This window comes from Pipistrellus hanaki (genome assembly GCF_964339955.1).
Source record: "Pipistrellus hanaki genome assembly, chromosome: 5".
Taxonomy (NCBI): domain Eukaryota; kingdom Metazoa; phylum Chordata; class Mammalia; order Chiroptera; family Vespertilionidae; genus Pipistrellus; species Pipistrellus hanaki.
The window spans coordinates 91,911,933-91,938,210 of record NC_140507.1 but is presented as its reverse complement, the minus strand read 5'-3'; the positions used below and the strand labels follow the sequence as shown (position 1 = coordinate 91,938,210).

The 26,278-nt window shown below is 45.3% G+C and overlaps 1 protein-coding gene across 7 annotated transcripts in view; it reads left to right on the top strand.

Moving 5' to 3' along the window:
• The first annotated feature begins 4,264 nt into the window (after positions 1–4,264).
• Positions 4,265–26,278, top strand: part of MAPK9 (mitogen-activated protein kinase 9) — a 54,065-nt gene continuing 32,051 nt past the window's right edge. For 3 of the 7 annotated variants that reach the window (XM_084885276.1, XM_084885275.1, XM_084885278.1), the window contains exons 1-2: positions 17,097–17,243; positions 17,665–17,904. In XM_084885276.1, coding sequence (XP_084741402.1) covers positions 17,861–17,904 — 44 coding nt within the window. In that variant the 5' untranslated portion in view covers positions 17,097–17,243; positions 17,665–17,860. Of the gene's footprint in view, positions 4,475–17,077; positions 17,244–17,664; positions 17,905–26,278 lie in introns of those variants that run through there. The other 4 variants (XM_084885273.1, XM_084885277.1, XM_084885274.1 and 1 more) reach the window with 3 other exon arrangements.

Here is a 26,278-nt window from a genome sequence, read left to right as displayed (position 1 = left end):
TGGAAAAGGTCATCTCAGCAGAAGGCTGAGCAGGCTAAGGCAGAGGGCCCACACTGAAAACCGAGGCAGGGGCCCTGGTGTCCTTGTTGACCTGTCCTCCCTCACCTTACCCCTAACACTTGACAATTCCACCTCTTAAAACAATTTTTTTCCTTTATATCACTTTAGTATAATTTCACATACATTAACCTGTTAACTGGGGAGTTCCCTTTTTAATGACGCAACCTGTAACGGGCGCGTACTCTTTCACTAGGACGTGTCAGTACGTCACGCCCGGAGGACGTGATTTCATATTATTTTTTTTATTTATACTTAATGAAAATAAATGAAATATATATTTTATCATTTATTTATATATATAAAGCACAAAGGAAAATACAAAATTACAAAAAAAATAGGAAAGAATACCGACAAAAAAAAATGGACACGTCGAATTAAAAAATTATAAATTTTACAAACAATGATAAAGATTACAAAAAATAGCTGAAACCGGTTTGGCTCAGTGGTAGAGCGTCGGTCTGCAGACTGAAAGGTCCCGGGTTCGATTCCGGTCAAGGGCATGTACCTTGGTTGCCGGCACATCCCCAGTGGAGGGTGTGCAAGAGGCAGCTGATCGATGTTTCTCTCATCTCATCGATATTTCTAACTCTCTATCCTTCCCCTTTCCTTCCTCTCTGTAAAAAATCAATAAAATATTTTAAAAAAAAGATTACAAAAAATATATACCGTCCCTCTCGGGGTGCAACATATATTTCAAGGACGTATTCATTTGTCCTACCTGTTCCCGATATTGTTTACGTTTGACGTATTTATAGGTCCCGCTCGGTTAAGAGGTTAAAAGTCACCTTTTTATATACACAGCTCTGAATTTTGATGAGTATGTAGTCCTATAACCACCATCATAATCAGAATATAGAGTACACTCACCTTCCCAGAAAATTCCCATGTGGCCCCTGGCAGTCATTCCTCTGCTCCCACTTGACCTTGGGCAACCACTGATCTGATTTTGCTTTTCCAGAAAGTCACCTGAGTGGACTAATAGACAATGCAGCCTAACGTTTGACTGCTTTCACTCAGCATGATGTTTTTGTCACTTCTCCATTTGTGTTCTTGTCAGCAGGCCAGCCTTCCCGTTGTCAGATAATTGCCCACTGGATGGCAGTACCAGTTCATCCACTCACTGGATTATGGACACACGGGAGCAGAACAGGAGTGTTTATGGCAGCTTTAGGAGCCACTGAAAGGCCTTCGAAAGAGAAGGTGAGGCGTGGCCTGGGCCATGGCAGCGGGTGTCAAGAGGAAGGGACTGATTTTAAAACAATTTCAAGAGTTTAGGGAAATCAAAATCTCAAAGAGCGACCACTCCACACCCACTAGGATGGCTACAATGGAAAGGACAGACAGTGCCAGTGGCGATGATGTGCAGCGACTGGAAGTCTTACACACTATTGGTGGCAAAGCTGCCAGAAACATTCCCGTACCGCTGTGTGCTTTTCCTCTCAGACAACAACCAGGACTAGGAGAGCTGTGGGGTATAACTGGTGTGTGTCTAATGTCATCAGAAACTGCCACCGCTTCCCAAGGTGGATATACCGTTTGGCTTTGCCACCAATTGAGTATGAGACTTCCAGTCGCTGCACATCACCGCCACTGGCACTGTCTGTCCTTTCCATTGTAGCCATCCTAGTGGGTGTGGAGTGGTCGCTCTTTGAGATTTTGATTTCCCTAAACTCTTGAAATTGTTTTAAAATCAGTCCCTTCCTCTTGACACCCGCTGCCACGGCCCAGGCCAAGCCTCACCTTCTCTTACAAAGGCCTTTCCGTAGCTGCCTCACTGGTCTTGTGGCCTTAAGCCCTTATCCCTGCAACTTAATGAGGCCTAGTAATCTCCACAACTCACACCACTCACTTCCTTTCTTAGCACTCCTCACCAGCAGTCCTTCCCTCCACAGCCAGGCCCCCAGCGCCAGCAGAGAGGGGTGTGGGAGGTTGCAGCCAGGTGTGGGTAATAGGGAGTGGTGGGCACTGTGGTAAACTGGGAGCTTTACCGAAATGACAGCTGCCACTCAGTTCCAGCTGACCACTGCCTCTGGGAATGCAGGCCCCATGTTGACAGAGCGTCTAATTATCAAGTGAAAGCAACAGTTGAGATATTTCAAGTGGAAGCGATAAAAACAACTCTCTGGGCTAATCAAACCATTTCAGTGAGTTGAAGCCAGCTCAGTGCTGTCCACCCCCTCAAGGTCCTCATAACTCTCCTACCTCCAGTACGACAGGTGATATGTGGTTCCCTGAATGCAGGTCCTCACTTCTTTTTTTTTTTTTAAACTATATTTTATTGATTTAAAAATATATATATATTCTATTGATTTTTTTTTTTTTTTTTTTTACAGAGAGGAAGGGAGAAGGATAGAGAGTTAGAACATCGATGAGAGAGAAACATCGATCAGATGCCTTCTGCACACCCCCCACCAGGGATGTGCCCGCAACCAAGGTACATGCCCTAGACCGGAATCGAACCTGGGATCTTTCGGTCCACAGGCCGACACTCTATCCACCATCAGCATGGTCCTCACTTCTGAACCTTTGGTGCTGAGTGCTCTTTCCATCTAAACTACTGGCCCAGCTCCCTCTGGGCTTCCTCCTGACCGAGGCCTTCCTCACCTGCTCCTCCCCACCTGGCAGGCTATGTCAGCTGTCAGCCTGGCTCATGTGGCCTCCCCAAATTCTCATCGCACTTGCGGCAGGATCCCCTCAGGTCTTGGCCTTTCACAAAGTTCTGTACACTCTTCCGAGCATGGACCAGTGCCTGGCCTGTCTCCTCAGTTCTGTTCACTGTATTTCATAAACAAAAAAAAGCAGAATTCTTTCAGAAAACTCAACATGAAATACGTACAGGTGTGTGTGTACACTGGTTTTTGGTGCTCACTTTGCTGGGGGTGAGTGCTGTGGACTCAGGGCTGGGGTGTTTGGGAATGGGTGTCCCCTTCCTATTCTGAAGGAAGCTCCCACAAGTGCTTCCTGGTAAAACCACCACAGTTCTGGCAGCCAGACTCATTGGCTTCCCATGAGCCTGATGGTGGAAACGCTGCGTCCCGTTTTCTGTTTGCACCTGCAGCAGGTGGCTGGTGAGGCGGAGCGGAGGGGTAGGAGCTGCGATTTCCAGCAGGACCGAGGCCATGCTCAAGTTCAGGAAACGCCCTCTGGTGGCCAAGGTGTGTGTAGCCTAAGAGGGATACCACGCCGGATGCCTTCCTCTCCTCTACCCCACCCTTCCGTAGAGGTTCTGGTGCCCCCCCAGCCTGGCTCTGGATCACAGGCTTGGCGCCCTCCCCAAATTCTGCCACCACTTTCCATATCCTCCTGCCCCCTGACCTCCCCGCATGCAGAATCCTGCTCCTTTCCCCCATTTTGGCCCCCACTTGGCCACCCTGTAGGACCAGGCGTCCTGTGACAGCTGCTCCTTCCCCACAGCCCGCCCACGCCACTAACGGACCTCTGCGCCCCACCCCCAGCTCTTCTCACGCCGTGCGCCCAGCCTCCGAGCCTCTCTCCCACCCTCGCTTATCCAAACGATCCGGAGTTTATCCAAAAGAAGCGGCAACACCCAGTACTCCGGCCTTCCCCACCTTTTCATAGGATCCCAGGCCTGCTGGAGCCTGATCGAGGGAACGGAGGGCTGCGGCCCCAGCCCCAGGGAGCCCTGGGCACGGCACTCCTTCCTCCCACTTATGACCCTGCCCTTCCTTCTCCGAGGCTGGTCTGACCCCGGCCCAAGTGCCCCAGCCTATTCCTGCTTCCCCTCCGCCTCTGGCCGACAAGGAACACCCGTCTGCACTCGGCCATCCCCAGAGCACCCCCTTTCCCAGGCCCGATTTCTGGCCGCACCCCTAGAAGCCCGTTCAGAGAGGGCAGCGGAGTCCGGGGCCCCGCCTCGGCTCTCCACTCCCTCGCCGTCCGCCTCCCGGAGGCCGTCACACGCCGAGCCCTGGCTCTTCCCCATAACGGGCCTGCTCCGTCCCCGTTCAGACCTCCCGCCTTTGCACCTGCAGCCTCGAGGCCCGCTCTCCGCCCCGCGGGGCACCCCCGCCGGCTCCGCGCCCGGCCGCGCGCCGGACCACAGGGACCGCGGGCTCCGCACCGCACCTGAGGCCGCGGACCCCCAGCGCCCCAGCCGGTGCTCCGCCCTCGCCCCCAGCGGCCCGCCCCCGGGCGCCATTGGCCGCGCCAGCCCGGGTCCCTGCGCGCTGATTGGTTGGCGTGAGGGTCGCTCAGGCCGGGCGCCGCGGCGGCGGCGAAGGGAGCCGGACCGGAAGGGTCGAAGCGCCCCCGCGCCCCTCACACCCACGGCGGCGGCTGCGGCGGCGGCGGCGGCGGGGCTGAGCGGCGGGGCGGCTGGCCGAGCCCGGGCAGGAGCCGCCAGCGCCGCCAGTCGCCCGCCCTCCCTGTCCCCGGCGCAGCGGCGGGAGGCGAGGTGAGCCCGGCGGCAGTCTAGGCCCGTGGGGGCTGCGTGGGCCTTGCCCCGCCCGCCAGGGAGGGCGCCGGAGGCCTCGCGGCCCGGGTCCGCCGGTGGGGTCCGCTGTGGGGGCGGGCGCGGGACCCGGCTCTGCGGTGCGGCCGACGCCCCAGGCTCCGGCTGCCGCAGTCGCCCCGCCCGCGGCTGTCGGCCCGCCTGGCCCGGCCGGGCCCGGGGACCTGCGTGGGCTGCTGGGGGCCCGCAGCTGCACCCGCGCTGGGATGCTCAGGGGCCGGGACCTGGTCCCCGCGACGTTGGCGGAGGCACTGGCTCGGTGCTCCTCTCGGGAAAGCGGGGGAATGCCTGCCCTTTGGGACGGGCCCAGTGAGCGTGTGGGCAGGCGCCTGGCCGGAGCCCGGGCTCAGATGCGGGAAGCTGGGCTGCAACTGCCTCTTGCCGGTGTGAATGTGGCAGGAACCCCCTCTTCACCGCCCGGGTCCCCATCAGGTCCCCTCCAGTGCCTTGTCATTGCCGCTCTGGGCCCTGGGCCCACGCCAGCCAGGGCGGGCCCTGCCCACCTCCGCTCGCACCCAGCACCGCTGTCCCCTCCCCTCCCGGGCTTCTCACCGGCTGGGACCTGGCAGCCCGCTCCTTTGCCTTGGCACCTTTGCGCTTGCTGTGTCCGGGGCTTGCAGCTGTCTCTGGGTTTGGGCACAGCTGGCTCCTTCTGGTTCTTCTGTGGCCAGAGGTCTCCTTTAACACCAGGCCTTCCTCGACGACCCTCTTTCATCCCTTAGGCTTTCAATAATTATTTTGTTTAAATCCCCTCCCTCCCCCCAGCATTCCCCAGCGTTCTGTTTATTTCCTGTTTGTTTTTTGTCTCCAGTACTAGGATGCAGCTGAGTGAAAACAGGTAGCTGTCTGCTTTGTCCCCAGTGCTTAGAAAGCATCAGTTCGGAGGATGACTGACCCTGCCTGCCTGTTGTCTGCTTTATCTGTTCACGTAGTGGCTTCTGACTAACTTGTGAAACATGGAAGCAGGTGGATGCTTGTTCTCATTTTTGAAACATGTTAATGTCCTTGACCCCTTTATTTGGTAACACTCAGAACAAGCTGTGATATAAAAATCTTACATTTTAATAACGCGTTAGCTTTAATTTCCTTCCACCCTTCAGGAGACATTTTCTGAAGTCTCCATTATTTAGGTCAGCTTTCTGCTGAGCCTTGGGGACAGAAATATGATAGCAACGGGGCCCCTTCCTCCAGAGGGCCCGAGCGCCCGCGGTGAAGGCGGACACACCCAGTCAGCGTGGGGAGTGTGGTCCGAGCTCGGCAGTGGAGGGGCTGTGCGTGAGAGGATGGCAGTTGGTGCTGTAGTTGGCCTTGAAGGGTGTGAGAAATTGCCAGGGAGGCCGAGGCCCAGAGTGGGAAAGGGCAGGGTGCAGCACAGACCTTAGCCAGCCTGGGGTTCGGAGTCAGCCTGCTGAGCCAGGTGGAAGAGACGGCGGCCAGAAGCCTGGAGAAGCAGTCCTCACCTAGCAGTTCCAAAAAGATGTCTGAACTCCATATTTGTTAACTTCCCTCTCTGGGTTTTTAAACGTTGGCAGTGGCTAATTAAAAAAAAAATTTAATGTTGTGAGCCAAGCAAAATACAGACCTGATCCAGCTTGGTTGCGGGTAGTAGGCCTCCGGGCCGGGCAGCAGAGGGAGGACGGATGCAGAGGGGAGGGCAGCCTGAGGCGGGGAGCTGGCTGGGCCGGTGCCTCAGGGTCACAGCCCTGAGGGCTCCGCAGCTGCACAGCAGCACTGGGGGGCCCCCGGTCAGTGTGCGTTCTTGAGTCCCTCAACTCCAAGTATTCTCTTTTGACTTTTAATTTGTTCTGGAAAAACAATATTTGATCTAGACAGTGTTTTTCATTTAACCTTTTTTTTCCCTGTCAGAAGGATCCATGGGGTTAAACATAATCCTATTTGGCATAGTATCATTTTTGGAGAGTTTTGATTTTTTTTTTTTTTTTTTTTTTTTTTTTTTTTTTTTTAGGATTTAATTTTCAGGATACCAGGATTTTAAATAATTTGTTGATAGATTAGAGTGTGTTTATTTGCCCCCCCCCCCATAATGTTAGAGGGTACACTTCAATTTGTCTATTTAAAATAAATTTTAATTTTTTAGATAAAGAAAAAGTGCCAGATGAAGCAAGTAATAGTGAATAAAACATTTATTTTCATGATGTATAAGGTAAAACAGAAAGCACATTATTTTCTTTTCTTTTCTTTTTTTTTTTTAAATATATTGTATTGATTTTTTACAGAGAAGAAGGGAGAGGATAGAGAGAAACATTGATGAGAGAGAAACTTCAATCAGCTGCCTTTTGCACCCCTCTATTGGGGATGTGCCCGAAACCAAGGTACATGCCCTTGACCAGAATCGAACCTGGGAGCTTTCATTCCACAGGCCGACGCTCTGTCCACTGAGCCAAACTGGTTCGGCATGGCACCACTTCTGAACCTTTGGTTCTGAGTGCTCTTTCCACCTAAACCACTGCCAAACCGGTTAGGGCTGCACATTTTTTTCTTAACACTGTTGTTTCAGCAGTAGGGCAGCTATGTTTGGTCTAAATATATAGTTAACTCATAGCTAAGAAGTGACATTTTTACATAATTTCCTTTGAGAATAATTAAATTTGTGCTTAGCCTTTTGTGATTGTGTGAACTAATTTCAATATCAGTCTTTATATCAGCTGTTTATTATGATTACCTTCAAACATGTATTTAAAAAACAGCAGAATAGCATCCAGCTTCAACAATTATAAACTCCTAGCCAATCTTGTATTATCCCTAACCTCATCTACTTATACTCTCACCCCCTCATATTATTTTCAAGCAAATCCTAAATATGTAATTTCATTCATGAATTTTTCAGTATGTCTCTAAAAGTGAATGACTTTTAAACTTGGAAAACCAATACTTTCTTTTCTTTTTTAAAATATATTTTTGTTGATTTCAGAGTGTAAGGAAGAGCTAGAGAGAGATAGAAACATCAATAATGAGAGAGAATCATTGACTGGTTGCCTCCTGCACTCCCCCCACTGGGGATCCAGCCTGTAACCAGGCCTATGCCCTCACCAGGAATTGAACCATGACCTCCTGGTTCATAGGTAGATGCTCAACCACAGAGCCATGCCAGTTGGGCACTAATCTTCTATAATGATAAAAGTGTAGTATGCTAATTAGACCGGATGTCCTTCCTTCCGGACAAAGCCGCAGCAGGGGTGGGGGGTGGAGGGGTGCTAAGACAGAGGTGGCAGAGGCCCCCGGCTGTGGTGGTGGCAGGTGGGGCCAGAGTCAAGGCCATTGCACGAATTTCATGCATCGGGCCTCTATTTCTATACAATAAATGGGTACTATGGAAATTGACCCTAAGGGCAGAGCAACTGCTCGACCAGTCACTGTGAGACACACTGACCACTTCTTGGTCCTTCCCCCCAGTGGGCTCCATGGCAAACGGAACTGGGGGGGGGGGGGGGGGCGGAAATGCAGGTGGCACCAGGCCAAGGCCCCCTTCCCATTGTTTGCCCCACACACAGAGGGCGACCTGCGGTGGGGGCGGGAACAGGCTACCTCTTTGTCCCTCCCCCCAGCTGGCAGGCTCCAATCGCCCAATGGAGAATGGGGAACTGGGGATGGGTGGCAGCGGGGGGTGGGGCCAGCTATGGGCAACCAGGAAATATGGCGGTGATCACAGGCCAGGCCTAGGGACCTTACCCATGCACAAATTTCATGCTCCGGGCCTCTGTTGGTCTTAATATAACCAATGACCAGTCAATACTCAGATTTCCCATTGTCCCATACATTTTATAGTTTCTTTAATTGTTTATTTATTGGAATCAGGATCCAGATAAGGTCCATACTTTGTGATTGGTTGATAGGTCTTTTAAGTGACTTTCAACCCGTATATCTCCCCTCTAAGTTTTTGTTTGTTTTCTTTGTAGTTTACTTTTTGAAGCGATTAGGTTGTTGTATAGCATTTCCATGATTGGGTGTTACAGATTGCATCTCTACAGTGTAATTTAATGTGTTTCTCTGTATAGTTCCTGAAAATTTATAATTGGATGTAGATGAGGTTTGGTCAGATTCAGGGTGCCTTCCCGAGTGAGGTGTGGTCTCCTGTCTGGTCACATCGCTTGGCTCCCTGAGATACTAACAGCAGCTGATGCTCAGTACTAGACCCACTGAGTCATTAGGAGGATGTATTATTTGGGAGGCAAGTATGTATATCTTTTGTCCAATAAGAACTAATATAAAAAAAAAGAACTGTGGATCTCCAATTTTATATAGGCCTTTGAATTGACACTTAAAATATTTTTATTTCATTGATGCCTCAAATCCTCTTTGGAAAACATTGGGGTATAAATTAGTAGATACAAAAACATTGAGTGAGTATAATCACCATTTTAACATAGGAATTCCTTAGAGCTAAGGAAGTTCACTAAATGTTTGAAGGTAAAATTGATAAATTTAATTAATTTGCTTTTTTGTTTGTTGTTTGGTTTTTTGTTTTGTTTTTTTGTCCTATAAAATATTCCACTACCATCAGTAGGCCCCTTCCAGCTAATTTTACCTTAGTATCTTTCTTAAGCAAAGACTACATACTCTAAAACATTTCAGAAATAGTAAATATAGTTTCTAAGAATAAATGGATTTAAAATGAGGGGTGTTTTTTTTTCCTTAAAAATGAGGCATTAATATTAACTTCTTTATATTAAACTAAACTGAAGCATGAAATTTGTGCACAGAGGGGCAGGGTCCCCTCAGCCCAGCCTGCACTCTCTCCAATCCGGGACCCTTTGGGGGATGTCTGACCGCTGGGCCTAAACAAACAGTCGGACATCCCTCTCACAATCCAGGATCTCTGGTTCCTAATTGTTGTCACCTAACCGCTTCTGCCTGCCAGCCTGATCACACACTAACCACTCCCCTGCCAGCCTGATCAACACCTAACTGCTCCCCTGCCGGCCTGATTGCCCCCAACTGTCCTCCCCTGCCTGTCTAGTTGCTCCCAACTTCCCTCCCCTGCCAGTCTCGTCGCCCCTAACTGTCCTCTGCTGGCCTGGTCACCCCTAACTGCCCTCCCCTGCTGGCCTGATTGCCAACAATTGCCCTCACCAGCCACCCATCTTGTGGTGGCCAGCTTGTGACCACATGGGGGCGGCCATCATGTGAGAGGGCAGGATGTTCAATTTGCATATTACTTCTTTAATATATAGGAAGATTTCTATGAAAAGTGCCATGGGAATTTTTATAGGGATTGCATTTGCATTGAATTTGTAGATTGCTTTGGGTAGTATGGACGTTACTTAACAATACTGAGTCTTCCAGTACATGAGAATGGACTCTTTTCATTTGTTTGTTTTCTTTAATTTCTTTCATTAATATAATAAATACCACAGATATTTAACTTTTTTGGTTAAATTTATTCCTAAGTATTTTAGTCTTTTTGATGCAATTGTAAATGGGATTGTTATTTTAATTTCTGTTTCTCATAGCTTATTGCTATACATGAAAACAATAGTCTTTTATGTATTGATTTTGTATACTACAGCTGTACTGATTTCTGAATTAGTTATAACAATTTTTTTGAAGGAATCTGCCCTCTAGCTCCATAGACCTGATCTTAACCACTCTTCCCACACTGACCTATCCATTATTCTCCCACTTAGTTTTGCCTTTAACAAATGGTTACTGGGCACCCACTATGTAATTAGTAGGAGATTGAAAAATGAATCAGACACATTTTCTTCCCTCAAGGCACGCACAGCATAGAAGTAGAGATCGACTTGAAATGCAAAATATGATTAACACAGGTGGTGGTGGCAAAAAAGAAGGCATGCCTGGCACAGTTTGAAGGGGAAAATTAGAGGGCAAAACTTGTAGATTTTGAAGGAGGCTGAAAGTTGGCCGGAAAAAGGACAGGGAAGTCATTGCAGGCCGTCTGCCCAGCTCAGGCAGAGGCGGGAAGGGGTGCAGTAGTCAGCGTGTCTGCGGGTCCCAGTGGATTGGCAGAGGGCCTGCAGACCATGCTGGCTAAGTATTAGAATTCTACTCTCCAAGCCCCGGGCAGGTTAGATAGAGCATTGTCCCAGTACGCCTACGTTGCAGGTTCAGTCCCCAGTCAGCACTCATACAAGAATCAGTCAGTGAATGCATAGATAAATGGAGCAACACATTGATGTTTCTCTCACTCTCTCCTTTCTCCTTCCTCCTCCCCCTCCCCCTCTCCATTCCTTTCTCTCTCTAAAAAAATATACTTTTACGCTTAAGGCAGTTGGCACTATTGAAGGAATTTAAATGGAGAGCAGTATGATCACTGCATATTTTCAGCAGATCTCTTTTTTCTTTTTTAATTCCTTATTTTGAAATATAGACTCACGAAAAGTTGCAAAAATAGTAGAGGTCCCTGCACCTGTCACCCAATTTCCCTCAATGGTTGTATATTTGCATAACAATATATCGATAGAACTTCAAAACCAGGAAAGTGGCATTGATACAATGAGCACTTACAATACCGCCATTTTATCACATGTGGAGATTTGTATAATCACACCACAATCGGGATACAAAACTGTTTCATCATCCCAAAGGTCTTCCGTGTACCACCCCTTTATAATCACACCACCCTCTTCCCCCTCGCCATCCATAACCTCTGGCAATTGCTAATCTATTCTGCAGCTCTACTTTTGTCATTTTAAGAATGTTGTATAAATGGAATTACACAGTATGATCTTTTGCGATTGGCTTTTTTGCTAAGTATAGCCTTAAGGTCCACCCAAGTTGCATTTTTCAGTAGTTTGCCCATTTGATTGCTGAGCGGTGTGCCATGGTGTGGATGCACAGCACCCTGGTTAACCATTCACCCACTGATGGACACCGGGATTGTTTCCAGTGTTGAGTTATTACAAATACAGCTGCTATGAGCATTTGTGTACAGGTTTTCATGTGGATGTGTGTCTCTTCATGTGGACAGAGGGTAATTGTGAAAATTTGCTTTTAATCACAGCAGTCAGTCAGTTTATATATTGCATGTTCTGGGTATTCTAAAGCCTTCGTGTGATCAGAGGTCTAATTGAGTCTGTGAGTGACAGTTGTCTTCCTCAGAAGAAAAAGTGGCTAAGTGGAGTGAAGCCAACAGGATGAAATGTGAAGACCTGTGTTTTTCTGGCCTGGTCCTGACCAGTCCTTGGACATATCACTCTATTTTCTAACTAAAATTAGAGATATTAGAGTGATGTACTGGAAAAAACACAAATATTATAGTCAAACACACCTAACTTCACACCCAGGCCATGCCACTTGGAGCTCTCCAGGCTGTTTCCTCGTTTGCAGAGGGGGTAGCACTGCACACAACCAATGCTGATAGGAGAGCGTTTGTAACTGCGAGCTCAGAGCCTCCAGTCTCACCTGTCTTCACCTGTCTCCACCCCATCCTCCCCAAACTGTCAAAGTGACCCTTCTGCAGCTTTTCATTTTTAAATTGAACTTTCATGATTAAATTATTTAACTAGTGTTTTTTTAAAATGTGAAATATGTTCAAGGCTACCAAAAAACCCACATCAGCAGAACAATAAGTTACCATTATAAGTGAAAGAATCATTTCCCTCTATGTCTGTACACTTGCTAGCATGTTGTGTGTGTGTGTGTGTGTGTGTGTGTGTGTGTATTTCTCTGTAGATTGACATTTACTAGTGTATTCTGCTTGAATTTGCCTTATTTCCTTTATTTTAGGTGTCATTTCATATCAATACACAATTTTCCTACATTGTTTATAATGGCTTTATTTTACTTTCATGCCATAATTCAATCTTTCTTAAATTCATGTTTATAAGAAGTGCTGCAAACATCTTTGAATATTTGTGCACATATTTGTGGAATATATTTGTAGAATTGTAGTTGACAGGTTAAGAGTCATGTGCATTTCAAATTTTCATTAGATATTATCTTATTAGATATTTTCTTCCCCAAAAAATCTTTTGCCAGTTTATACTTCCCACCGGCGTGTATGAAAGTACCCTTCCCTCAGACCGGGGCTGATGCTGTGAACAGACTTGCTTTCAAGTGTTGCCTCCTTCAGAGCCTCCTGCACACCCACCTCTCTCTCGTACAGTCCACCCACCCGCGCACACCGTTCTGCCTGCGGCCTGTGCACACAGACCCTCGGGCGCAGTGCGGTAATGCTGCTGCTGGTGGCTGAGGGAGGGACTGTCTGGTTAGTGCTCGCTCTCACAGCCCCTACCTCATACTTAGCACAAGCGTGTTTGCTGGGAGAGCTCCGTGGATGGCACATGACGTCCCCACAAGATGGGACTGTATGCTCTGCACTGTTCTTTCCCACTTTAAGATTTGAGAACCATGTAAAGCTGTAGTTGGAGCAATTTTTAAATTTTATTAAAAGTAACCAGGGATTTAATATTTGCAATACCTAAATTGCTTATATTTAGAGGCTATAGTTAGATTTTTTTAAAGGAGTTCTTACTCTCGGTTCGGTTCTAAGCAGGTAGGAATGTTCTTCCCCACCAGGATTTATGGAGTGGGTATTTATGGAATGGGTAGTATTTATGGAATGGGTAGTTTGCTCCAGTATTTGAAGGGGGTCCTACAGGGGCCTCAGTCTTAGAGAAATAGAGAGTTTAGATGAGAGCATTTCATTCAGCAAGCATTCGGGAAGCAGCATGGCAGGCAGGAAGGCCATGGGCGGGAGCCAGGCGCCTTTAGCAAAGGCCATGCTTACTCCTTTCCTCTAGGCGTCCACTGACCACATGGGTCTGAGGAGTCCCAGAAGCAGAGCAGAGTGTGTCCCCAGGAGCGTTGTCAGTGGGTCATTGGAGGGCTTTAGACATTCCCTTACGTTTACCAGGCAGTGCTGTGCGAGAGGGCAGACAGGCCGCCCGGCTTGGGCGGAGCTCCTGCTGTGGGCACCAGGTCTCCCTGCCAGGAGCAGGGCGAGGAGCCAGCACCCACCTGGAGGGACGGCGGAGGCGACCACAGCTCCATTGTGCTGGAATGTGGTTTCACGAGGAATGCCTGTGCTCCCCCTTTTGTGAACTTTTCTGAAACCCAGCTGAGATCCATTTTGTTGACATATAATCGCAGGAGTTGATTTAATTAATTACTAAATTATATGTTTTCTCAGGTTGCCTGGAGGCTTTTTCTCCTGCTCTGGAGGCCCAAGCTTGACAGAGAAGGTAGCTTTGACAGGTTTTTTCTTAGGTGCTTTGTTCTCTGCGTAATAAGGACAACTTATTTGAATTATTTTAAATCTTTAGATGAAATTATATGAATAATTTGAACCTAATGATGTAATGTAGCATATGACTCAAATTTACAAAAGCTATATTATGTACAATATTATGTACAATCGAACTATAAGTTGCAGCAGCTGTAGCAAAGGGAGTCCCCAACTTGCTCAACAAGGTTGGGATTAACTTGTGCCAGTCTCATTGTGGGCATGGGGACCAGATTGGCGCGTCTGTGCCACCAGATCATTCAGGATGCTGGCTGGTGGGGGGCTTTAGCATGTGGCTTCCATCTGTGGATCTGTGTCAGCTCATCCCCCAGCCAGCAGCAAGGAAAAAAGGTAGATTGGATAGCAAGTGGCTTTCTGTTGAAAAAAAAAAAAAAAAAAAAAAAAAAAAGATCTGGAAGTAGCATGGCATCTATTACTTCTGTTCACATCTCATTAGCCGGAAGTTCTTGGTCATCTGGCCACACCTGGCCCCGGGGGAGTAGGCAGATGTCATCCCTAGCTGGGCAGCTGGAACAGGAAGGAAGGCTTCTGTTACTGAAACAAAGAAGGGAGGAGGGTCCTGGGTGCATTAGGAGCCCGGGCCTTTCATGCTGCTTGTCCCTTCGCACTTCAGACTCAGAGCTGACCTCACTGACTCAGCATGGGTCTCCAGACGTCTCACCTCCCTTCTGTCTCCTCTGAGGGCTGTGAGCTGTCTGTGTACTTCTTCCTCCAAACCATGCCTCTTTCCCCCCACCTGCCATGATGCAGTCATTTTTGCCAGGTCCCTTCGTCTTCAGTCCTTCCCACTTAAATCTACCCCTTTTGCAGCTTCCCAGATGAGCTCTCCGACTAGCAGGTCCGCGCACATGCCTCCCACGCTGTGATGGCTCCACAGCCCTCCAGCTCAGGCCCAGGCGGCCCTAGTGGCTGATGGGCCTGTGGTGATCTGGCCTCATTTCCTCCCTCCAGCTGCTTTCCCTCAGCGTTCAGGAGACTAAATCTCAAATGATTTGTCATGCTCAGAGGCACCTCCAGCTCTCTGACATGCTGCTTTCCTTCCCTGCACCCCAAACCTCCTCTGGGTTTAGGGCATTCCCGGCCTGGGTCTCTTCCTGAGTGTGCCCACCGGCCGTGCTCTCACACCAACTGCTCTGGCAGGCCCTTGCCCACAGTGGTGCTCAGGACATGCTTCATGAGCGGCCAGCATTGCTAACACATTCCAGTGTGGCAAAGAAACAGCAGTTTGCAGGCTCCCCGCCTCTTTGCCACGCCTGTCTCTTCTCCTTGTATTTGTACCCCACTAGCCCAGCTGAGCAATTCACCGTGTTTGAGCAGTCAGCTTGAGCTCTGTGCCTCTACTGTCTGTCTCTGGCAAAACAGTCCAGGTCAGATGCCGTCTCCTCCAGGAAGCTTTCCTTGTCTTCTTCACTCCTGCTCATGGGTAGGATCTCTTTTGGTTTTGTTTACATTTTGCTTATGGCCCTTACTTCATTGTAACTTGTACTATAGTATAGATAGCGGGTACATTCCTCACACTTCTTCCCCAAATGGTGAACTACATGCTGCTTCAAGACTGCTGTATCTCCTGTTGTCACTTTCTTGTACAAAGGCACCCCAAAAATGTTGAGTACAATTGCCTATAAACAAATCAATCTTTAGAAAAGGATATTCTTTCAGATGTTAGTAAAATGGAGAAGCGTTGTGAGGAAATCATTAGATGCTGTATTAAGGGTTAGATCAACAAAGTCTATTGAATGACTGTTGTCCCAGGGGCCAGACTCCCTTTCCTCCTATCCTATGAGTGTGGGATGCCACGATGAGTTTGACAGACCTATCCCCGCCGAGGCATTGGCCCCCTCCTCAAGCAGCACGGACACGTTAGCACAGTGCCACCTGGGCTGGCCGTCCTGCGTGCTGTCATGAGCAGTGTGATGGTTCATGTCATGCGGTGCTGGCCTTCCCGACGCACACCTTGGGGGGTGCATAGCTGTCAGGCGCAATGGCTGGAGATGCTGACAGCTGTGCTCAGCCTCTGCCTGAAAACAGAAAATGTGAAGCAATGGTCAGTTGGAGAAACTATTCATTTGACTTAAGTTTTTTGTTTAGGCTTCTTATTAATCAATACATTTCCATGTTTAATGGAAATCCTAGACATCACTGTATTGAAATACAAATCATCACTCCAAAAAACTCAGTGGATAGACATTAAGTATTAGATGATAGAACAAACAGGCGGGATTATGCTGGTAGTGTAGATTAAAATTTAAATTCTGTGTTTTTAAACAGTATAAAATGTTAATACCTCTATGATTTAAAAGTTGACTTATTTTTTAAAAAAAGACAAACTTAAATATCCTTTTAAAAAATATTTTATTGATTTTTACAGAGAGGAAGGGAGAGGGATAGAGGTTTAGAAACTGATGAGAGAGAAACATCAATAAGCTGCGTCTGCACATCCCCACTGGGGATGTGCCCGCAACCAAGGTACATGCCCGTGAGCAGAATCAAACCTGGGACACTTGAGTCCACAGACCAATGCTCTATCCACTGAGCCAAACTGGTTAGGGCAACAAATTTAAATACCTTGCTGACCTTCTGAAAACATCATCAAACAAGAGCCAGGGAACCATGTGACTAAGGGTGGCTGCCTGACAGTTTTCTGTGCGCTTGTCTTTCGTACAGTTATGTGGGCTCCTGCGGTGGGCATCCCCTGTGGGGAGGCTGCTTCAAGGCTGCCAGCTTACACTCAGACCTCATGAGAGAACATCATGGCTTCCATGTTATTGACTGCCATCAGTGATTGGGGTGCAGGGACACGGCTGGCTCCAGGACCGCTCTCACCAGCCTCTACCAGCCGCTCTTTAACTCCCCTTCTTCCCCTTTGACATAGGACTTGCTTTCTGGTTCGCCACTTTAACCTGCATTTGTGGACTTGAAAGAAGACTGGTCCATTTGTTTCTCTGCGGGAATTGTGGCGTGATGGTCTGAAACAGTGTGTTCTCTCTGGCTGAGACAGCTTTCTGTAAGCTGGTCCCACAGGCAGCAGCTAATGAGAATCATGTAGGGACATAATCTATTCATAGCTAGAAAAAAGTGTGCAGTTACTTTTCTCCAAAGGATGTTATTTTTACTCCAGTCATGTAAAATGTGGTCATGCAGGCCTCAAATTGTCTTCCTTTCATAATAGTCTCATCCCATTTCATATTTCACGTGTTGCTTAAGTTTAGAACTTGGTCAAACTGAGTTTATGAACTACAGCCACATTGTCTTGTATACCAATCAACTTGAAACACTATGTAATTTTAGTAAGAATGCATATTCATTGTGTTTCTTTTAAGGATCTGACGACTACAGCCTTTGGAATATCACATGACACTACACCATGAGTGACAGTAAATGTGATAGTCAGTTTTACAGTGTGCAAGTGGCAGACTCAACTTTCACTGTCCTAAAGCGTTACCAGCAATTGAAACCAATTGGCTCGGGAGCCCAAGGAATTGTTTGGTGAGTACAGTCTATTTCAATAGCATGGACTGAGTTGTTTTGGTAATAAAAATGAAATAAAACTATATCATCAGGTTTTAGAAATGCTGATGATGAAAATACTATTTTCTTTGCTATCGGTTTATGAGCTAAATTGAGTTCCCCTCTTGCTCTATTTATATGTAGTCAGATTGTAGGATACGAACCCACATTCTTAGGATGTTGCGTAAGTTAAATAGGTAGCAGGTTTTCTCTCTTTCTCCCTCTCTCTCTCTCTCTCTCTCTCTCTTTCCCCCCCCCCCCCCATTGCCCCTGTCATTACGATATTAGAGTAATAGGCATGACAGTGAGTTGTAACAGAAATTTGGAGTTTTATTCATTTCTTCATCCTGGCCACCTTCCCCCTCCCCTTTTATTCCCATTCACTCCTATTCATTTCTAGGCGCCGCCATTGCAGTGCTTTGCCTTCATTGGCAGGATGAGGCCAGTCAGTGTCATTATCATCTCATGGATTAACCAGGAAGGGATGCTGTGTGAGGGGTTGGGCTGGCCATCTCTTCCTTGGTGTCTCACTTCAACTGTGCGTCCAGCCCAGGACGTCAGAACCGTTGGTCTGACCCTGAACCTTAGTCTCTTGCATGGTAAGACAGTCAGCTGCAGCGACATCACTGGCCAGCTCAAGGTAAAGTTTTTCACATGTTTTCTAGATTACCCTTCTCAGCACTTCCCAAACTTTTTATCCCTTAGTTTTCTGGGCTAAACTTTTTTCCCCCTTATTTGGGGCAGTAAAAACAAAATTGTCTTGCATATAAAAGAAACTGCGATGAAGCTAAGCACCCAGTGTTTATATCGGGGTTCAAGATGAAAGAGAACTCTTGGGTATTGTGGTAGGGGAGTTCGTTTTTCTTAGAGGTTTTGGGTTTAGAGAATCTTCACCAGCGTTTGTAACTAATTCTGTATTGTAGAGACATGACCAAAGAAATCAGCTCTTTTCTTTGGACTAGGTGGCTGGAAGCCCTGCAGGCTAAGAGGAGATGCAGGCAGTTCAGAGCTTCCTGGTCAAACTGACGTGGGAGAAGAGGCCGTTTGGAAGGAATGCCCAATTGTATCTAAAATAGTGGTGATGCCACACTATACTGGGACTGAAATCCAGTGGGTCAAGAAAAATCATAAAGTCAATGGATGGTTCCTATTGGGACACTTTGATGTTAATACAAAATTCTAGACGATAAAACCTATTTTTCTTTAATATGTTTTTATTGATTTTTTGAGAGAGAGGAAGGAAAAGGGATAGAGATAGAAATATTGATTGGCTGCCTCCTGCATGCCTCCTATTGGGGATCAAGCCCACAACCCAGGCATGTGCCTTGACCAGGAATTGAACTGATGACCTTTTGGTTTATGGGTCAAAGCTCAACCATTGAACCACCCTGGCCAGTCAATAAAGCATTCTTTTGTTATAAAATCCATCTCTTATTTGGAATTGGACCGTAATTTAACACAGGTAATTCCTCAAGACTGATATCAAGGACATTTAATGTGATACCTACATTAAGAGCTGACTAGAAGTTTATAATTAAGTGTAAAACAGAAGGCTGTATAAAGGGTATGCAATTAAAATTAATGATTTCTTTTAAAAAAATATATTTTATTGATTTTTTACAGAGAGGAAGGGAGAGAGAGAGAGAGCTAGAAACGTCAATGAGAGAGAAACATCTATCAGCTGCCTCCTGCACACCACCTATTGGGGATGTGCCTGCAACCAATGTACATGCCCTTGACCAGAATTGAACCTGGGTCCTTTCAGTCTGCAGGCCGACGCTCTAGTCCCTGAGCCAAACTGGTTAGGGCTACACATTAATCTAATAACAATAAAATCACATGCTACTTTACAAAATAGGATTTTGCAGAGATTGGTTTTGATTTTCAGTTTGCATATGCTACTTCTCATTTTTATTTTTTAAAGAATGTTTAATAAGGAAATTATATATGTTCATTATGGATATATATTTCTTATTTAAAAATTCTAGTTTTGAAACAAAAGTTTCTAATATGCCATTATAAACTAAATCTTCTCTGATGAAAGCAGTGATAGAATTATAAGATGGGAAGTTAATGAATTTATAAAAAATTTTAAATAAACCCATACATCCATGGCCCAATTTTTAAAAAGGGTCCTGAGATTATTCATTGGGGAAAAAAGTCTCTTCAAGAAATGATGTTGGGATGACATGCAAAAGAATGAAGATGGTCTCTTACCTCACATTGTGTTAAAGGTAACTCAGAATGGGTCAGTGATGCCCGGCTGGCATGGCTGAGTAGTTGAGTGTCAGCTTATGAACCAGGAGGATTCCAGTCAGGCACTTGCTCGGTTTGCAGGTTCAATCCCCTAATCCTCTGAATAGGCAGACGATCAATGATTCTCTCTCTTCATAGATGTGTGTTGTTTTTTTTAAAAAAATACATAATTTTAAAATTTATTTTAGAGAGAAAGAATCATCACTGAGCCACACTGGCCGAATCATCGTTGTTGTTCTTTCTCTCCCTCTTCCTTCCTCTCTGAAATAAATTTTTAAAATATATATATTTTAAAAATGGGTCAATGACCTAAATATAAGGGCTAAAACTATAAAGTTCTTAGAAGAAAGCATATGGGGAAAACTTCATGACTTTGAATCCTTCGAAATGATACCAAAAGTGTGAGCCATAAAGTTTAGAAATTGGCCTTCATCAAATTGTACATCAAAGATACTATTAGAAGAGTGAAAAAACAACAATAACCTATAAAATGGGAGAAGAGTTGCAAGTAATATATCTGATAAGAGTCTAGTATCCAGAATACATACAGAACTTTTACAACTCAGCAACAAGAACAAAAATACAATTTAAAAAAATATAGGCAAAGAATTTGAATAGACCTTTCCCCAAAGAAGATATATAAATGGTCAATATGAAATGATGCTCAGCATTAGTCATTTGGGAAATGTAAACCAAAACCACAATGAGAGACCACCTCACACCCATTGGGATGATCATAATCAAAACCAAAAATAATAAATGTTGATAAGGATGTGAAGAAATTGGAACCCTGTACATCGCTGGTGAGAATGTAAAATGGTGCAGCCACTTACGGAAAATATTTTAAAGTTCTTCAATGTATTAAACATAGGATTACCATATAACTTATTAAATACTCCTAGATAAATACCCAAAAGACTTAAAAACAAATGTTCAAAACTAAGACTTGTACACAAATGTTTATAGCAGCACTATTTGCAATAGTCAGAAGGTGGAACTAGCTCACATATTCACCAATGAATGAATGGATACAGAAATTATGTAATGTACATACATGGAATCCTATATAATAAAAGCATAATATGCAAATCGACCAAAAGGAGGAACAACTGATCACTATGACATGCACTGACCACCAGGGGGCAGATGCTCAACACAGGAGCTGCCCCTAGTAATCAGTGCGCTCCCACAGGGGGAGTGCTGCTCAGCCAGAAGCCATGCTCACAACTGGCGAGCACAGCGGTGGTGATGGGAGTCTCTCCTGCCTCTGCTGCAGGTGAGCGGTGAGGAGCGAGGGGTCCTGAACTGTAAGAGAGTGCAGGCCGGGCTGAGGGCCCCCCCCCCTTCTAGTGCACAAATCTCATGCACCGGGCCTCTAGTGTTATTTATAAAGAGGAATGAAGCACTGATGCATGCTACAAATGGGTAATCCTAAGAAACATGCTGAGTGAAAGAAGCCAGACATAAGGTAGCACATGAGTCTATGTGAAATATCCAAAGTTGGTAAATCCATAGAGATAGACACAGATTGGTAGTTAACAAGGGCAAGGGGGAAGGAGTAGTGGGTAGCAACTGCTTCATGGGCATGGGGTTTTATTTTGAGGTGATGAACACCTTTTGAAATTACATAGACATGATGATTGTTTAACATTGTGAATGTACTTTAAAATGCTTAATTTTATGTCTGTGGGAATCTTAGCTCCATAAAAATTATTTTTAATAAAAGTAAACTGGAAAGATATTGGTCATTTTAATGGATACTTAACTCCTAATACTATTGTATTGCATATAATGATATTTTTGTTAATATTATGTATAAAATATGTTGTAATTTTCTTATAGTAGCTTGTTATATAGACATTGACAGAATCTTAATAGTAATTTCACTTAACTCTTAATATTTTTATTTAAATGATTTTATGACAATTTTGTTAGTATTTGTAGGAGCAGTTTTCATCTCACATACAGAAAGGTAGGAAAAAAGAAATATGTGGAACTGAAACCGGTTTGGCTCAATGGATAGAGCGTCGGCTTGGGGACTGAAAGGTCCCGGGTTCGATTCCGGTCAAGGGCATGTACCTTTGTTGCGGGCATATCCCCAGTAGGGTGTGTGCAAGAGGCAGCTGATCGATGACTCTCTCTCATCGATGTTTCTAACTCTCTATCTTTCTCCCTTCCTCTCTGTAAAAAATCAATAAAATATATTTTAAAAAAAAAGAAAAGAAAGAAATATGTAGAGACTAAAATTTTTATACCATCCTAAGTCTCATCTCATCTTAAGTTCATACCCTAAGTTTTGATTCTAAGGAAAGGTCAAAAAATATGTTTTGCTCTTTTCTGCTCAAGAAAGAAGTTATTACTTTAAATTGATTATGACAGTCCTTTACGAACCCATGCACAGCTAACAGTCATGATCTTTAATGCCAGTAGTTAACTTTGTGACCCAAGCCAGTTATTCATTACCAAATTAAAATGTTTTTGCTTGGTTTATTTTTACTGGATACATGGAAAAGAAACTAGTTAGTTAACTTGATTCACATTATTGATATTTCCTTTTAGAGATGTTTATACAATTATGAAAATTACTAGAGGCCCAGTGCACAAAATTCATGCATGGCAGGTTGTCCCTCAGCCCCATTTGTACCCTCTCCAATCTGGGATTCCTCGAAGGATGTCCTACTGCTAGTTTACAGGGATCAAGTCTAAACCGGCAGTCGGATATCCCTCTCACAACTAGGAATGCTGGCTCCTAACCACTAACCTGCCTGCCTGTCTGATTGCCCCTAACCACTCTGCCTGCCGGCCTGCTCACCCCCAACTGGCCCCTCCCCCGCCGGCCTGATCACCCCCAACTGCCCACCGTGCCATTGTGCTCACCCCCAACTGTCCCCCCTGCTAGCCTGCTTGCCCTCACCCTCCCTTCCACTGGCCTGCTTCCCCAACTGCCCCCCCTGCTGGCCTGCTCACTCCAGTCTGCCCCCTGTCACTGTCTTGTTCACCTTCAACTGACCCCTACTGATAGCGAGAGGATCTGATGGCTGTTTTCAGGCTGGCCACACCCCCCAGTGGGGACCCTTACCCCATGGGAGTGTGGCCAGCCTAGGTGAGGAGCTGAGGCAATCCAGGTCCCATCCCCTCCTTTTTTTTCTTTTCTTTTTTTTCAGCGCCTCCTTGAGCGGAGGCCAGAGCTGGCTGGAAGCAGGTATCTGGGATTTATTTATTTTCTACAATTGAAACTTTGTAGCCTTGAGCGGAGGCCAGGGTCGGCCAGGGCAGGCGGGAAGCTTGGCTTCCTCCATTGCTGGGGGTAACCCAAACCTCCTGCTTGCTCCAGCTCTGTGGCTGCCGCCATTTTGGTTGGGCTAATATGCATACTGGCTCCCGATTGGCTGTGTGTGTAGGGGAGTGATGGTTAATTTGTATGTTTCTCTTTTACTAGTGTAGATTCTTAGACTCTTGGGATGTTTCATCTTTTGGTCTTTTGATGAAGTGCCATCACAGAAGATGGTCTTAGATGGTTGGAGACCTGGTCTCCATGATTAATTACTTTATTACCCCCTTTCCCTGGAGCCTGTGCTGGCTGTGGGGAGCTGGGCAATTGGCTGCTTGTCTGCCGTCTGGCCTTGAGGCTTTGTCGGCCTGCTGAGTGCAGCAGAGGTGGTGTGGGGACTGGTAGTCCTTGGGTTGACAGGAGAGAAACCTTTCCCATGATACTCCCCCCCCCACGTGTCCTCTGAGGATTTTTTTCCTGGCTCTGTTTTGCACAGCATCTCGGATATTAGCATTATGTGCTGAGTTTCTAGTAAGAAAAGTATTTTGTGCATGGAGCAAGAAGGAGGTCTGTTATTACCTCCTCCTGCTGTTTGGATAGAGTAAGAAACTCCACTGGTGCCAGCCACACCCTTTCCTTCCCCTCAGTGTCCCTGTCATCCAGCCTTAACTTTCAGTAACCTTTTCTCTTTAGTGATCCCTTCCCTGCAGGTATGGCAGGTTTTTCCTGGGTCCCCCTGTGGTAATCTGTTACAGCAGCAATAGGAAAGTTTTACGTTTTTGAGGAATATAGTAGCAATAATAACTTGTTTACAAAACTTGTTAATCATCTATTTAAACCAAAGCTTTATAAAGTCTTAGGGACAGTGTTTAAGTAAACCAAAATACAGATACAAAATATAGGATTTAATGGAAGAGCTGGAATTAGAATAAAGTATTTCAGTCCTAATTTTGAATTGTTTTTATAATTGTCTTTGATTTATTGTTTCTGTTGTTCATTAAACTGTTAGTAAAATTAATTAGGAAATAAGTTTTAAAATGTTTATCATTTTCAAATACTCATAAATATCAGCAAGCCATACAATAAAATTAAGTAATTCCAAGACTTTGCAGCTTTAGTGGGGAAAATGTGTCTACATTTCTTTCATATATATTCAGTTTTCCTTTTGCCTTCTAAAATCTCGATCAACCAAAATAATAAAGATTATTTATTTTAGGAAATAATCCTATGAAGTATTGAACATTTTTTGTATACATTTTTATTGATTTTAGAGAAAGAGGAAGGGAGAAGGATAGAGAGATAGAAACATCAAAGAGAGAGAAACATCATCGATTGATTGTCTCCTGCACACCCCCCATTGGGGACTGAGCCCTCAACCCGGGCATGTGCCCTGATTGGGGATCGAACCAGCAATGGTTCTGTGCTCAACCACTAAGCCTGGGTGTATTGACTTTTTTTTAAAAATGTCTTTAATTTTAGAGCTAGCACCATTTAAAACCTTAACATGGAGTGGTTGATAGAGCTCTTTTATTTTTTTGCTTTTTCTAGTTCTGTACAGCAGGAATGTTTTATTTTCTCTGTATTAATATAAATAAAAACAATGTCTATAGTAAAATTTCTGTGAATAAAGAAGATGTGTGGTATAAGGCATAGAAAGGCTGTGATTCAAGAGACTTGAGTTCTAAATTTAGCTCTGATCCTCATAGTGGTAGTTTTTGGTGACCTTGGTAAATAATGTGTCTTTTGGGGCCTTAATAGTTTCACCCCTGAAATGAGTGGTTTGGAACTTCGGATTTAAGATAGTGGATTACACACCTAAACGAGAACAAGAGGACAGTAATCGGTGGATGAGAGCCTTTAACCAGTTTCTGAAATAATATGATAAGTAATTAGAAACTTGTGCAGATAGAACAGCAGAGGAAGAGAGAATAAGTGGATGGGACATTTGCAACAAGGAAGAGAACCTGTCTGTAGTGGAGCACCAAAGAGACGCTGGATACAGCGATGACAGATACAGCAATGAAGGTGAAACGAAATAGGGGTGTTAATTACTATCCCTCTCTCTTCCTCTCTGTAAAAAATCAATAAAATATATATTTAAAAAAAAAATAAAATAAAGTGCGTCTCTGACACATTGTGTTGGTTGGCTCTTAACATCCTCATCCTCACTCCAAACCCAGTGTTCAGCATTTGCCCTAGAGAGTGTGTAGGTGAGTGAAGAAGTATTAGGCCAGGATTTGTGGAAGGACAGAAGTCTAAAGAGGGGAGCCAGGATTTGGGCTGTCTTTCCCTAGAGGGCAATTGAAAATTCGGCAGTGGGCCACTGCGAGATTGAGTGGTGCTTTGGACTATCTGTGTGGTGTGGAGACAGGATTTGAGAGAACACAACATATAACACAAGACAGTCTAAAGGGGTGCAGTGAACTTCCTTTGCTTTGAATTGGGACCAATAAAGGGCTGCATCCTAGAAATAAGAATGAGCCAGAGAGAAAGAGGCGCTTGCGGGTACTACCACTCTTCTCACTTGTGATCTTGAACTTAAGGTGACCTCCAGCAGAAGTAAATGTAAATTCTCTCTGGAGGAAGATAGCATCATACTACATATCAAATTACTTCTTGATGGCAAACCGTTTACAGTACTAAGTGCGAGCTTCAGCACACAATCAAAGACAAGGAGATAGACAACAGCACAAACAACAGAGAAAAGAACCAGATCCACGGGGGTACTGGGATTATTGGATCCAAACTTTAAAATAGATATGATGTTATGTTCAGGATAGTAAAAGGCAAGATGAAAAAATTTTGATGGGAAACTGAAAACTTAAAAAAACTTAATAGAAATTTTAGAATTGAAAGATACAGTAACCCAATTATGAAGTTAATTGATAGGCTTAACAGCATATTAGACATAACTGAAGAAAGAATTAATGGTCTGAAAGATAGGTAGAAAAAAATAGAGTAAAGAGTAGAAAAATACATAAGAGAAGATGTATTAGCTTTCTGTTGCTACATAACAAATTACCACAAACTCGTGGTTTAAAACAGCACCCAGTTCTGTAGACCAGAAATCTGTGGGCGTGCCCAGGTTCCCTGCTCAGCATCACACAGCTGAGCCGGAGGTCCCGGCCTGGGCTGTAAGCTGCAGGCTCTTGGGGAAGAATCTGCTTTCCGGTTATTGGCAGCTGTAGGCCTGAGCCCCCATTCCCTTGCTGTCCGTTAGCAGGGGCCACTCTGCTCCTGGAGACCCCACATTCCTTCTCACATGACCATTTAAAGGTAGCAATGCACAGCTAGTCCTTCTCAAGAGTCAAATCTTTCTGACCCCTCTTCTCACCAGCCACAACAAACTTCTTCTAAAGAGCTCTTGGGATTAAATTAGCTCTCTTGTAGGACACAGGATCAGTATACAGAAAAATAATAATGAAATGCCTAGAAATTGGTAGAACGAACCACTTTGAAAAATAGCTTAGTATTATCTACTAAACTA